General features: G+C 39.5%; 1 protein-coding gene across 7 annotated transcripts in view; it reads right to left on the minus strand.

The window, feature by feature from the left end:
• Window positions 1–12,907, minus strand: part of AKAP7 (A-kinase anchoring protein 7) — a 159,582-nt gene extending 146,675 nt beyond the window's left edge. For 3 of the 7 annotated variants that reach the window (XR_004056902.1, XM_030929177.1, XM_010381952.2), the window contains exons 1-2: window positions 12,523–12,903; window positions 8,696–8,827 (exon numbers count right to left, since the gene is read on the minus strand). Coding sequence is in view for 6 of the 7 variants with exons in the window: in XM_030929177.1 (XP_030785037.1) it covers window positions 8,696–8,827; window positions 12,523–12,787 (397 nt within the window). In the remaining variant the exon portion in view is untranslated. Of the gene's footprint in view, window positions 1–8,695; window positions 8,828–12,182; window positions 12,448–12,522 lie in introns of those variants that run through there. The other 4 variants (XM_030929181.1, XM_030929179.1, XM_030929182.1 and 1 more) reach the window with 4 other exon arrangements.
• Window positions 12,908–13,151: the final 244 nt, after the last annotated feature.

Consider the following 13,151-nt stretch of genomic DNA (forward strand, 5'->3'; position numbering starts at 1 on the left):
CCTTCTCAGCCTCCCAAAGTGCTGGGATTACAGGTGTGAGCCACCACATCCAGCCAATAAAGAGCACTTTTTAAGAATGGAATGGGAATGGGACAGTAGTCATGTACATAGTATATTGCTCACAGTAAGTATAAGTATTGTTTTATGAAATTTTTATTTCCATTTTTTGCATACACTGTTTATTGAGTGGCCATGTATAGTACATTCCTTACTGTTAAGATAAAACATATAATCATTTTTTCTGTGTTTTACTCACACTCCAATATGAATAATACTAAAGAGGGGGACAGAATTAACACAATATTTAAAAGACCACTGACACTTCCAGCATTTTATGATGTTTTCTACCTTATCTATTTAACACTAAACTGTCTTCCTGTCTGTAGCAACTTATTTTTGCCATTTCAAACATCCTATAAATCCATTTTGAAGGAAAAAAAAAATCATAATCTCTCAAGGTAATGGTTATAACATATAACAACTCTAACCATTCTGGTATCAAGAAAATGACATAGTGTAAAACCACAACCCAGAATACTTTCAGGTAAAAATTAAGTAGGACATGGTTTGCCTAAATTTATTTAGTTTTCTATAATTTTACCAATAACTATTTAACTTTCCTTTGAACTGGATAATCTAAAATTTTCTTGTTAGGCATCACAGACTGTGTGTAGTTTTAAAATACCAAATGACAGATGGGGGAAAAAAGGAATCCTGTATTTATTGCTATAGTACAGTTTTACTGACCCTTGTAATACACTTTTCTTAATTCTGTGAGCCCTGCTGATTTATCAGACACTTGATACACACTGAGCCCAATCTCTCTCTCTCTCTCTTTTTTTTTTTTGAGATGGAGTCTCACTTTGTTGCCCAGGCTACAGTGCAAGTGGTGCGATCTCAGCTCATTGCAACCTCCACCTCCCAAGTTCAAGCGATTCTCATGCTTCAGCCTCCTGAATAGCTGGAACTACAAGCATGCACCACCATGCCCGGCTAACCTTTGTATTTTTAGTAGACACAGGTTTTCACATGTTGGCTAGGCTGTTCTTGAACTCCTGACCTCAAGTGATCTGCCCTCCTCAGCCTCCCAAAGTGCTGAGATTACAGGTGTGAGCCACCATGCCCGGCCCCAATATCTCTTCTCTCTTGTTTGCATAACATCTCTGATTTTATCTGTAAAGTTTATTTATATATGGCCAAAGTATAAAATCCGTGCGCTTTTCATTACAAACTCCATTTTATTTACCACTGAAATCATAATGTAGGTTCTAAAATACAACTGAATATTATTCTTTACTTTTACTTTCATATGAAAATATAAGGAACAAAGTATTTATATAATCATCTAGTTTACCAATTAGAATCTCAAAAATCAATGGCCATAGAAAAATTTGGCCACACGCCCAGGACCTTTCAACTGGATTATTAACTTCATTGGTTAGCAAAAAGTCATCAGTTGGAGTACAGCTCATAAACCCATCTTATAAATTTAATTTAATCCACTTGTTAATTTTCATAATGATTTCAGTAGCCATTTTAATGTGTTGTAATGAATCTGGTCTTGCTGACAAAGCCTGTAACTCTCTGATATGTGCATTTGTTTTTTTAACTGAAGCACCACATGTCATTTTATGTAAACTATCTAATTTTTTTCTCAAGTTCTATTTATTCCCTCAAAAACTACAAAGAAATGAATGATGAGAAAAATTAAGTCATCCATCTGTTATTGTGGTTTCATTGTTTTCACACTTACTCTTAGCTAAATGGTTGAGAATTAATTAGATTTGTTTTGATATTTTATTTTTTCTTGTTATTTAGGCAGCTAAAATCTTCAAAGTAACCAGTCCTAAAATTCCTTAGCTATATGACTTAGAATACTATCTTCTATATTTCATAGAATATTTTTTTGAAACTGAGTTTCACTCTTGTTGCCCAGGCTGTAGTGCAATGGCACAATCTCAGCTTACTGCAACCTCCACCTCCCAGGTTCAAGCGATTCTCCTGCCTCAGCCTCCCAAGTAGCTAGGATTACAGAGACACGCCACCATACCCAGCTAATTTTTTGTATTTTTAGTATAGATGGGGTTTCACCATGTTGGCCAGGCTGGTCTCAAACTCCTGACCTCAGGTGATCCACCCGCCTCAGCCTCCCAAAGTGCTGGGATTACAGGCATGAGCCACCACGCCTGCCCGTATATTTCATAGAATTATTCCCCTTTAGTATCTCAATAATCTTTGGCAAATTACTAAAACTTTCTTAAAAAAAATAATCTTACCTTCTCCCTCTTTAAGTTTCTATGACAATTATGTGCTAGGTGCAGTGGCTCACGCTTGTAATTCCAACACTTTGAGAGGCTGAGGCAGGTGGATCACTTGAGTCCAGGAGTTTGAGACCAGCCTAGCCAACATGATGAAACCCTGTCTCTGCTAAAAATACAAAAAAATTAGCCAGGTGTGGTGGCGGGCACCTGTAATCCCAGCTACTTGGGAGGCTGAGGCAGGAGAATCGCTTGAACCCAGGAGGCGGAGGTTGCAATGAGCTGAGAACGATCGCACCACTGCACTCCAACCTGGGTGACAGAGAAGGACTATGTCTCAAAAAAACAAAAAAAGTTTCTATGAGGATTATGTAAGAAAATATAAGCATTTAGCAATGTGCTAGAGGTGCTCAATATTATTATTATAAAATATTGCTCTTAAAGGGAAATTTTTTATAAATATTTAATTTAGCAAACATATGCAAGAAAAAATCTGGTGAAACTAAATTAATGAAAATGTACTGAGGCTAGTTACATTTTTTTAAGGACTTAACATGTATTGAGGAATTGAATCTTTCCAACAATCCTGTGAGACAGCTACCATTATTATGCCAATGTCATCGATAATGAATGAACTTGAGCCTGGAAAAAGTACACACTAGCTGAACTAACTACATCCTCAGCTCAGCACCAATAACAGTACCTAGTACATAACACACTCAATAAATATGTGTTGAATTAATTTAGTGATTGGGCTTGTTCCAATTTTTATTCATTTTCTTATTTTTTAACAAAAGAAAAGATATCAACAATTTATGTTATTTTGGGGCAGATATTTGCCTTAAGCTCTCTCATAATAACATTTGGAATATGTAGTATATGCTTCCCCAATTAATTATAGAGGACACAGAAAACAATTTATCTTTTATTTTTTTAATCGACACAGGGTAACCACCTATTATATCAGGTACAAAGATTCAATCTTTATTTGATATAGCATTTTTCTACAAAACAAATTTTAGGTGAAGGTAAGTTTCAATTTATATTTTAAGATGTTTAAAATCTAAGTATTTTTTAAATATAATAACTTGTTAGGATTCGTAAGTAGCAAAATTACAATTTCCCATATCTTCAAAATCTCCAATTACAGAGTAGAATTCTGTGTGACGTAAAATAAGAATTATAAGCATTTTAATATAAGGAGAACTGAATTCCACATTTAGGGAAGACATGACACACAAAAAAAAGGAAATCAAAAGACTTGATTTAAATGTGGCTTGAGACCAGGCATAGTGGTGCATACCTGTTATCCCAGCTACTCAAGAGACTGAGGTGGGGGGATCACTGGAGCCAAGGAGTTTGAGACTAGCCTAGGCAACATAATGTGATCCCATCCCTAAATAAATTCAATAAATGTGGCTTGATAGTTAAGAACTGTGATTCCCTTAAGAGACTAGAATCAATTAAACTAAAACTCTCCACAAAGTCACACTGCGGGAAGCACACTAACCTATTCCCAACAGCAGAATGACTCTCCATTCTACTTTCAGATGCAGAACAGCAGCAACCCAAATGTTTTTCTGGATGGTTTACTGGGTTTATAATCAACTGACCCACAACATTTCCCGTGTAAACAGCAAAGACCCCATCCAAGTCAACCACGCACTAAGCTGGATTTTCTACTAAAACGTGTCCACCCTATGGAGGTTGTACTGTCTCCTCATCATTTCCTTTTTTGTTTTGTTTCTTGAGACAGAATCTGGCTGTGTTGCCCAGGCTGGAATGCAGTGGCACAATCTCGGCTCACTGCAGCCTCTGCCTGCCGGATTCAAGCAATTCTCCTGCCTCAGCCTCCCTAGTAGCTGGGATTACAGGTATGTGCCACCATGCCTGGCTAATTTTTGTATTTTTAGTAGAGATGGGGTTTCACCATGTTGGCCAGGATGGCTTCAAACTCCTGCCCTCAAGAGATCCGCCAACTTGGCCTTCCAAAGTGCTGGGATTACAGATGTGAGCCATGGCACCCAGCCTCCCCATCATTTCTAAAAGATTTCCATTGTACATACACTTTGGATATTTCACTTCTAATATACTTTTACATTCTTGTATTTAGTTCTAATGCATGTTATCTTCTAATTTTTGTTATAATATTCTAAACTATAACCCTAATAAAAGTCTGTTCTTAAAAACAAAACTAACCAAAACACATAAAGACCCATCTCACCCAACCAGACCACATGCTGCCTAATCAAGATACCACACTCACACTGAAGGCAATACAGCTGACAATTGAGACACTAACCATTTCAGGGGGAGTTTTCCTACTGCCAAGGATTCCCCTTCCCATGATGTTTTTGTTAGCACTACTTTCCTCATTGCTCTGCCAGGGTGTCTATTAGCAAGAATTTCTTGGCAGTTAACTCGCAATTTCCACACGCCAAAGAAAACTAAAGGAACCACAGGCAATAACCAGCAGCCTGAGAATTTTGAGGTTGCCATCTACCATGGAGGAAATGAGTAGACTGATTACCAAATGTACAAGAAAGCCAAATTCAGTCCATTCAAGCCACAAACTAATTATATTGTGTTTCAGGCACAAACACTATTATTATATCTTTCTTATGGTTTAAGGGTTGGCAATAAAACTCTCAGTTTTTGTACATTTCTATAAAAATCTCACTTAAGAAAAACTAGTTAGTAGTTTCTGGTTTGCAAAGAATTTTACTATTTGTTCCTTAGTGTTTTAGTAAATGCTATCATAAAAATGAGAGAGTAAGTTGTCCCCAGATAACTAAGGGGTATGTTTCAAAGGTTTTATAATAACATTTATTCATTATTTTACATTTTTAACTTCTTTCTTGCATACATTATCTTTTTAGCCATAAAGCAACACTATGAGATAGACAGGAGGGAATTTTTATTCACACTTTAAGTGTCAAAGGTCCAAGTAGACAATGAAGTAACCCAAATTTAAAACACAAGTTTTCTGTTTTTCCCTTTGTACCACACTGCCCATGTATAAGTTGGAGCCTGGAATTTTAAATCCATCTTCCCACAGAAGTAATATATTACATGGCGGTTTGGAGTCTAGACTAATCCACAAAGACTTTTAACTCATAAAGCCTGAATTATCAAAAAGCATATATATTAGTTAAAAGTAGACTTTTGTGGACTGGCCTAAGCCCCTAATATACATAGATAACATCATTTCTTTGGTAAAAAAATACACCATATCCTAGAGAGAAAAGACCCTGTTCATAATGAAGAACTAGCCATTCTTCCAATGCACATCCTCTGAAGAAACAGCTATTGCTTTCAGAGCAGGAATGAAATGCATGCCACAAACACATCCAGCCCCTTCCTTCTTTCTCGTCACAATGGCTATTAATCTTCTTACCAGTAGAGATACAAGAATATGGTGGCTACAGAAATACTATTTGCTCTCTGGGATTCTGGAAGTATCTTGCTTTCTGTCGCTAGTAGAAGCTATGTGTTCATACACACGAGACATATGTAAGATATGTATAAATCAGAAGTGCCTATAGCTGGAAGAATGAACAGACTCATCTCTTGTTCCAATCTAACTTATGCACTCCAATGAGAGTGATTCAGAGACTGGAACAAGGCTCAGAGGGAGAAGTGCAGGTGAGTAAGGTCCATGGTGGGCACATAGGACATGGTTATTCATGAGAAGTCTTCTTTATTTACGTCCAAATTAGACAAAGTAGTGCAATCAGAAAGAAGTGATTGAATTTTTAAAATATATTCATTTTATTTGCTCGACAAGTAGGAAATTAAGAGGAAAACATTAAATCCTTGCTATTCTCACTTTTTTCTTTTTTTTTCTTTTTTTTTTGAGATGGAGTCTCGCTCTGTCGCCCAGACCGGAGCCCAATGGCTCACTGCAAGCTCCGCCTCCTGGGTTCATGCCATTCTCCTGCCTCAGCCTCCCAAGTAGCTGGGACTACAGGCGCCCGCCACCACACCCGGCTAATTTTTTGTATTTTTAGTAGAGACAGGGTTTCACCATGTTAGCCAGGATGGTCTCGATCTCCTAACCTTGTGATCCGCCCACCTCGGTCTCCGAAAGTGCTGGGATTACAGGCGTGAGCCACCGTGCCTGGCCACTATTCTCACTTTTTTCTAAGAGGATCTTCTACTTAACAGGTATGTAAATTCTTCAGTGAAGACTTCCCCAACAGCTGTGAAACTCACAAACATGGTTCTTCTCTACAGGGCAGTTGCAAAGGAAGATAGGAAACACCTCTTCCTTATTCCTTTTCCCCTTGGATTATGGAATGGGAAAGACTGCTTAATAAAATATCAGAGACTTAATATGTTTTAAGTATCACCTCCCCAAAATACAAGTCAGGTTCACTGCCTCCAGAAGACACTGTGATAAAGAGTAGTGTGGTTTCTGAGACTGGCTAAGCATCAGAATCACCTGAGATGTTTAAAACAAATTTTAAACAAAAAGATTCCCTGGTAGGAGGTAAAGGCTGAAAAAGAAGAATCTGTGCTTTTACATCGCTCTGTAGAAAATTCTGATGGTCAGATAATTTCAAAAGCCCTGGATAGTTCATACTCATCCCCCAAGCCTCTACTCTTGCCAAACACCTAGGAAGGCTTCCTTAACACCCTCTCCTCCCACACCCAGGTTAGATGCCTCCCTGCACACATCCTCACGCCATGCACTTCCAGAGCAGCCTGTACGGCATTCATCTTATGAGATGATAGCTGTCAACAGACTGGCTCCCCAACGAAGCTGGGAGCTTTTTGACGTTCAAGACTGTCATGTGTTTTAACATTCCCAATGTCCAACACAATGCCTGGCTACAAATGTTCATCAAAGAAATGACTAATAAATCAGAAACCAGATTCTGTTACTAGTTCTTTCCCACTGTGTGAATTTAATTTACTTAACTGCTCTAAGTCAGTTTTCTTTTCTCAAAATGAAGAGACTAAAGCAGATGATTTCTTACGCCACAGAGCCCTAGTCATGAAGAAAGCATATCAAACCACGGCAAGGCTTTATGTAAGACTGCAAACAGCTGAATGGCACAGAGTATGCAGTCAATAAATATTTGAATATATTGATGCTCTTCCTTATTTTCCTCCCCACAAGTAACCTGGACAATAGTCAAATCTTTAAAATTTTCAGTGGCGGTAAACCCAAATACCATGGACAGTATTGTTTTTACAATGACATAAAACAGATTTTTTTTTAATTTATTTATTTTACTAAAATAAAGATGGGGGTTTCGCTATGTTGACCAAGCTGGTCTCAAACTCCTGGCCTCAAGTGATCCTCCCATCTCAGCCTCCCAAAGTGTTAAGAATATAGGCATGAGCCACCACATCTGGCCAAAACATGTATTTGGATATTTATGTAATTCCAGCAGTATTTCAATCAAGTAAGCACTGTTGCTCTAAAGTTTGTGAATGAAGCTCTCAAGAACTGAATCGATCCAATACATGAATATTTAATTAAAAGTTGACCTATTCTCAATATTAGCCTGTTGAGCTCCGTTGGGGCAGTGATAATGCCCATCTTGTTCACCGATGGACCCTCCCAATGCCTAGCAAAGTGCTTAGAGGATACCAAACAGCTAGTAAACATGTGTTAGATAAACGGGTACTGCTGAAATCAACAGTGGCTCCACAATAATCAAGGGCATTATCTAGCCCATTATTTTCAGAAGTAGCTTATAAACTAAAGAATGAGCTGGCTCAACATTTTGTGAGATATGTCAATATTATCTGTGATTATTTTATCACAGATTATTATTATATATTAATATAATAATATATTATTATACCAATAGATATATCTATATAATATTATATTATAAGATCATATAATATATAGGATAATATATATTATATAATATAATATATAAGATTATAATAATATCTATTTTAAAACTATTAAATAAAAACAAAACAAAACTTGGCCAGGCACAATCATTCACATCTGTAATCCCAGCACTTTTGGAGGCCAAGGCAGGAGGATGGCTTGAGCCCAGGACTTTGAGACCAGTCTGGGCAACATGGCAAGACCCTATCTCTACAAAAAAAATAAAAACGTAGCCAGTCATGATGGCACACATGCCTGTGGTCCCAGCTACCTCCCACCAGGAAGTCTGAGGTGGGAGGATTGCTTGAGACTAGGAGGTCAAGACTGCAGTGAACTGTGATCACACCACTGCACTCCAGCCTGGATGACACAGTGAGACCGTGTCTCAAAAAACTAGAATAAATAAAGGAAATGAAATCAAAATTAAAACTCAAAAACATAAGTACTAAAAGTGAAATAACTTACAAAGAAAAAAATATATATATAACATATATATATAACATATATATATATAACATATATACAACTAAATTTACTACTCATTGCTTCTAAATACATGTTTACTTAATAAAGTACTTACTTCCACAGTCATCCTGAATATCTACAGTAGCAAATGGCATGTCTACCAGAGAATTCATAGTATTGGCTTCAAATTCCTCCGACATTTTCTTTTTTCTTGATACATTTTCACACTCATTGGAATTAATTTCTCCTTTAACATATCACAAACAGAAAAAAAGGATTATTTAGCTTGTTATTATTTAAACTTATATCCTAAATGAAAATAACTCAGCTAACTGAATATAAATTAACATCTGTTAAGAAAGTACCACTTGTGTTCAAACATATCATAAAGTTACAAACATTTATACCACATTCTATATTTTTGTACACACTTATAAAGCTTTTATCATTTTCTAAAACACAGTATTCAACGTATGATTAGATGAAAACTGAGTCAATCAGTAATCCTCAAGATCTTTTATAGCTATATTTTAACTCTAAAACTACATTTTTTTTCACATACCTTTTAAAACAACCAACAAGGTTTTGTCAGTCATTCTCATTCTTATTTTTAGCTATCACTTATGTGCTCTTATTTGTACAAGTTCTGGCCTATAATTTTTTCTTCAATAAAGACTTTCAAGTTGTTTCTCTCTATCTTTACATCAAACACTGGAAATTTAGTTTAAAATACATGGTTCTAAGTAATACTTTTCTGAAAATTTGATTATTAAGAAGCAAATGATCTTACAGTTTCCCTAACTCCTCTCCCATGGTCATGTACTAACTTTAAAGTCATATTTCCTATTTAGTCTTTTTGTTTGTTTGCTTTCTTGCTATGGGTAGAACAATCATATACCTTGGGTGGAGGTAAGAGAAAGAAGGTGTATGTTTAAATTGATAAAGTTAATTGCTAAATTTATCAGATGGTAGTCTCCCCAGTGCCATTATAATCCATGCCTTTATTGACAGACACAAATGCTGTCTGAACTAATAAGATTGAACAGAATCCTGGAATACTAACATAATTTTTACTCTAGATATTTACTAAAGATTAATTTACCACTCAAGATATTAAAGAAGTCCTTTAATTCATTGTCTTGTAATACTCTATTTTCAGATACAATAGCTGTAAAACGTATTCCATTAAGAATATGGCTTACAACATAGCTATGATGATAGGCCATAGTTAACATACATGCCAAAAAACATAAAATTTTATTGCAATTTGATTAATCTCTACTATTGTTCACACACCCACATCCCTGTTGTATTAGTCCATTCGCATTGCTATAAAGGAATACCTGAGGCTGGGTAATTTCTAAACAAAAGAGGTTTATTTGGCTCCTAGTTCTGCAGGCCGTACACAAAGCACAGTGCCAGCATCTGCTTTAGTGACGGCCTCGAGAAGCTTAAGATCGTGGTGCAAGGCAAAGGGAAGCCAATGTGTCACATGTCAAGAAAAAGAGCAAGACAGAGAGGCAGAGATGCTAGCCTCGTTTAAGCAACCAGATCTCACATGAACTCATTACCGCAGAAACAGCACCAAGGCATTCATGAGAGATCTGCCCCCATGACCCAAACACCTCCCACCAAGCCCCACCTCCAACATTGGGGATTACATCTCAACATGGGATTTGGAGGAGACAAACATAAAAACTATTATTATTCTGCCCCTGGCCACCTAAATCTCACTGCAAAATATAATCATCTCTTCCCAATAGTCCCCCAAGGTCAACTCGTTCCAGCATTAACTCAAAAGTCCAAGGTCTCATTTGAGACTCAAGGTGAGTTTCTTCCACCTATGTGGCCAAGGCTAAACAGTATAAACTGCTTGTAAATGCTAACAACTATGCTGAATATATTCATATGTTTCTCATTTCTGCTATTCAAACGTTTCAAAATTGAATATTACCTTTCTAAGAAAAACAATACATACATTTTAAGTATATTATAAAACCATACCTTTAAATATATGCTAATATTAAAATATAGGTGAAGCAAATGACTTCATCAAAAATAGGCCAACAGGGCCGGGCAAGGTGGCGCACGCCTGTAATCCCAGCACTTTGGGAGGCCAAGGCAGGCAGATCACGAGGTCAGGAGATACAGACCATCCTGGCTAACGCGGTGAAACCCCATCTCTACTAAAAATACAAAAAATTAGCCAGGTGTGGTGGCACACACCTATAGTCCCAGCTACTCAGGAGGCTGAGGCAGAGGAATTGCTTGAACCCGGGAGGCGCAGGTTGCAGTGAGCCGAGATTGTGCCACTGCACTCCAGCCTGAGCGACAGAGGGAGGCTCTGTCTCAAAAAAAAAAAGAGAGTGAAAAAAGGGTATGGACAGTTCGCCCACTGTCACACAAAATGCAAGTTTCCTACCTGGATAATAAATGACTACTCAATTTTGCTAAGTAAGTCTCTCATCACTCAACTAGGTAAATAGTAAATTTATCCCAGCTGAGCAAGTTGGCTCACACCTGTAATCCCAGCACTCTGAGAGGACTGCTTGAGCCCAGGAGTTCAAGCCTGGGTGCCATGGCAAGACCCCGTCTCTACAAAAAAAAAAAAAAATTAGTCAGTCATGTTGGCACGGACCTTGCAGTCCCCGCTACTTGGGGAGGCTGAAACAGGAGGTTGGCATGATTCCAGCAGATCCAGGCTCTAGTGAGCCATGATCGCGCCAGTGCACTTCAACCTGAGCAACAGAGCAAGACTCTGTCTCTAAATAAATAAACAAATAAATAAGTTTATTCCTAAGAACAACTAGAAAGGGCCAAAGGCATCCATTCTAGTTCTGGCTTAGCTACTAAAAACAGTATTAACATCTTACACGTTAGTAAATGTTGACCGCTGCGTAGAAATCAACAAGTTACCTGACCTCCAGGCTTTCCTTTCCTCCTCATAAAAACGGAACAAAAGTACAATCCAAATTATTGGGGAGAACTGGACAAAATAAGTTAATAACGTCCGAAAATGGATGAAAGGAGGAAGTAACCTCTACAAACATCTTAAACTTTATATGAGTAAGGAAAACACAGAGATATGCTAACAGGATCCTGAATTGCAAGGCCACAGCACTTAAACAAGGAACTGGAGTATGGCTCATTTCTCCTTAACAAATTCCATTCCCAAGCGTTTCCTAATTGCAAAAACTCACTGTCATCACTCCATTCACTTAACAATTGTAAACATATTTACATGAGTTAACTGCTATTTATATAGCACACGTTAACGTTTTTATGCTCTTTATACTCTTGTATGAGTTTATCCTATGAAAATCTTGCAGAGGAGCACCTTTTCTCTAATTGGTTTGCGGTCCCTTTTACCGAAAGTCCAACCCCTAACTCGCTCCACTCATAAAGTTCAATTCACAACAAACGCTGACCCAAACTGGAAATTCATCCCGGGCGCTAGTATAGACTTGGCGCCAATTTTAAAAGCGGTCATGTCCAAACCTGGCAGAAAATCCTAAATGAGGCAGTATGGTGGTTCAGGTGGTTAATATTTGTGATATAAGATAAAAGCGAGATTTTACTAGGTTTTGTTTACATTTACTCACATCGACACCGTCGAAAGCAATGTGTATTGGCATTAAGTTTGTGCAAAGGGTCACAGGATGAGAAAGGGAAAAAGAAAAGTGAAACTCGGGGATGGGCTCAAACCCCCGCCTCCTGTCGGACCCACAATGCGTGCATTAAAACGCTTCGCTACAGGCAACACCTATGTACACTCGGTTGCACCGGGCTCCTCGGTGCTACCCTGAGTCCTTTCTGGAAGGAGGGAGACTCGGAGCAGGGCCGGCGCGGGTCAGGCCCTCCCAGAGGTCGAGCGCAGAGCGGGTCCAAGCCCCCGCGGCTCCTGTCGCCCCCGCCCCGGCCCGCTGAACAGCTAGGTCTCACCCGCTTCGGCGCGCTCCATGGTCGCGGCGCATGCGGGCGGCGCGTCTGGGCTGGCGGCAGCGGCGGTGGCAGGCCGCAAACAAGGGCTGGAGGAGAGGTTGAGGCCAGGGCGGGGCCCGGGGCCCGAGGGTAGTGGGCTGGGCCGGGGCGGAGTCCAGCAACAGGCGGCGTGGGCCCGGCCAGCGGAGGCCAGGCCTGCGGAAGCGCGGAGCTTCCCAAGCCGCAGCCTCCGCGGCAGCAGCAGCAGCAGCCGCAGCGCCGGCATGTCAGGCCGGACGCCGGAACCAACCGGAAGGGACCGACCCGAGTCGCCGGCGGTACCCGGATTCGAGCGAGAGGGGCGGCCGCGCTCGGGCAGGGCGGGGGAAACTAAGGCCGGCGACTGCGGCGTCACGGCAGCCCAGGTCGTCTCGACTCTGCAATGCAACGCTGGGTCCTCGCCTGCCTCCCAAGCCCCGCGGCCTCCGATGGCCTTATAAGCCCTCATTTAGATCCCGTGGTGCAGCCTTTCCTGTCCCACGCTTTCAGGGGCGAGATTGGGACTAGGATGAAAGAATTCTCTGGCCTGGTGTCTTTTGAAAACCCATGTACTTAGTTTTGCAATCAGGGTTCTGATTACAGAATATTTG

This window comes from Rhinopithecus roxellana, chromosome 4 (genome assembly GCF_007565055.1).
Source record: "Rhinopithecus roxellana isolate Shanxi Qingling chromosome 4, ASM756505v1, whole genome shotgun sequence".
Taxonomy (NCBI): domain Eukaryota; kingdom Metazoa; phylum Chordata; class Mammalia; order Primates; family Cercopithecidae; genus Rhinopithecus; species Rhinopithecus roxellana.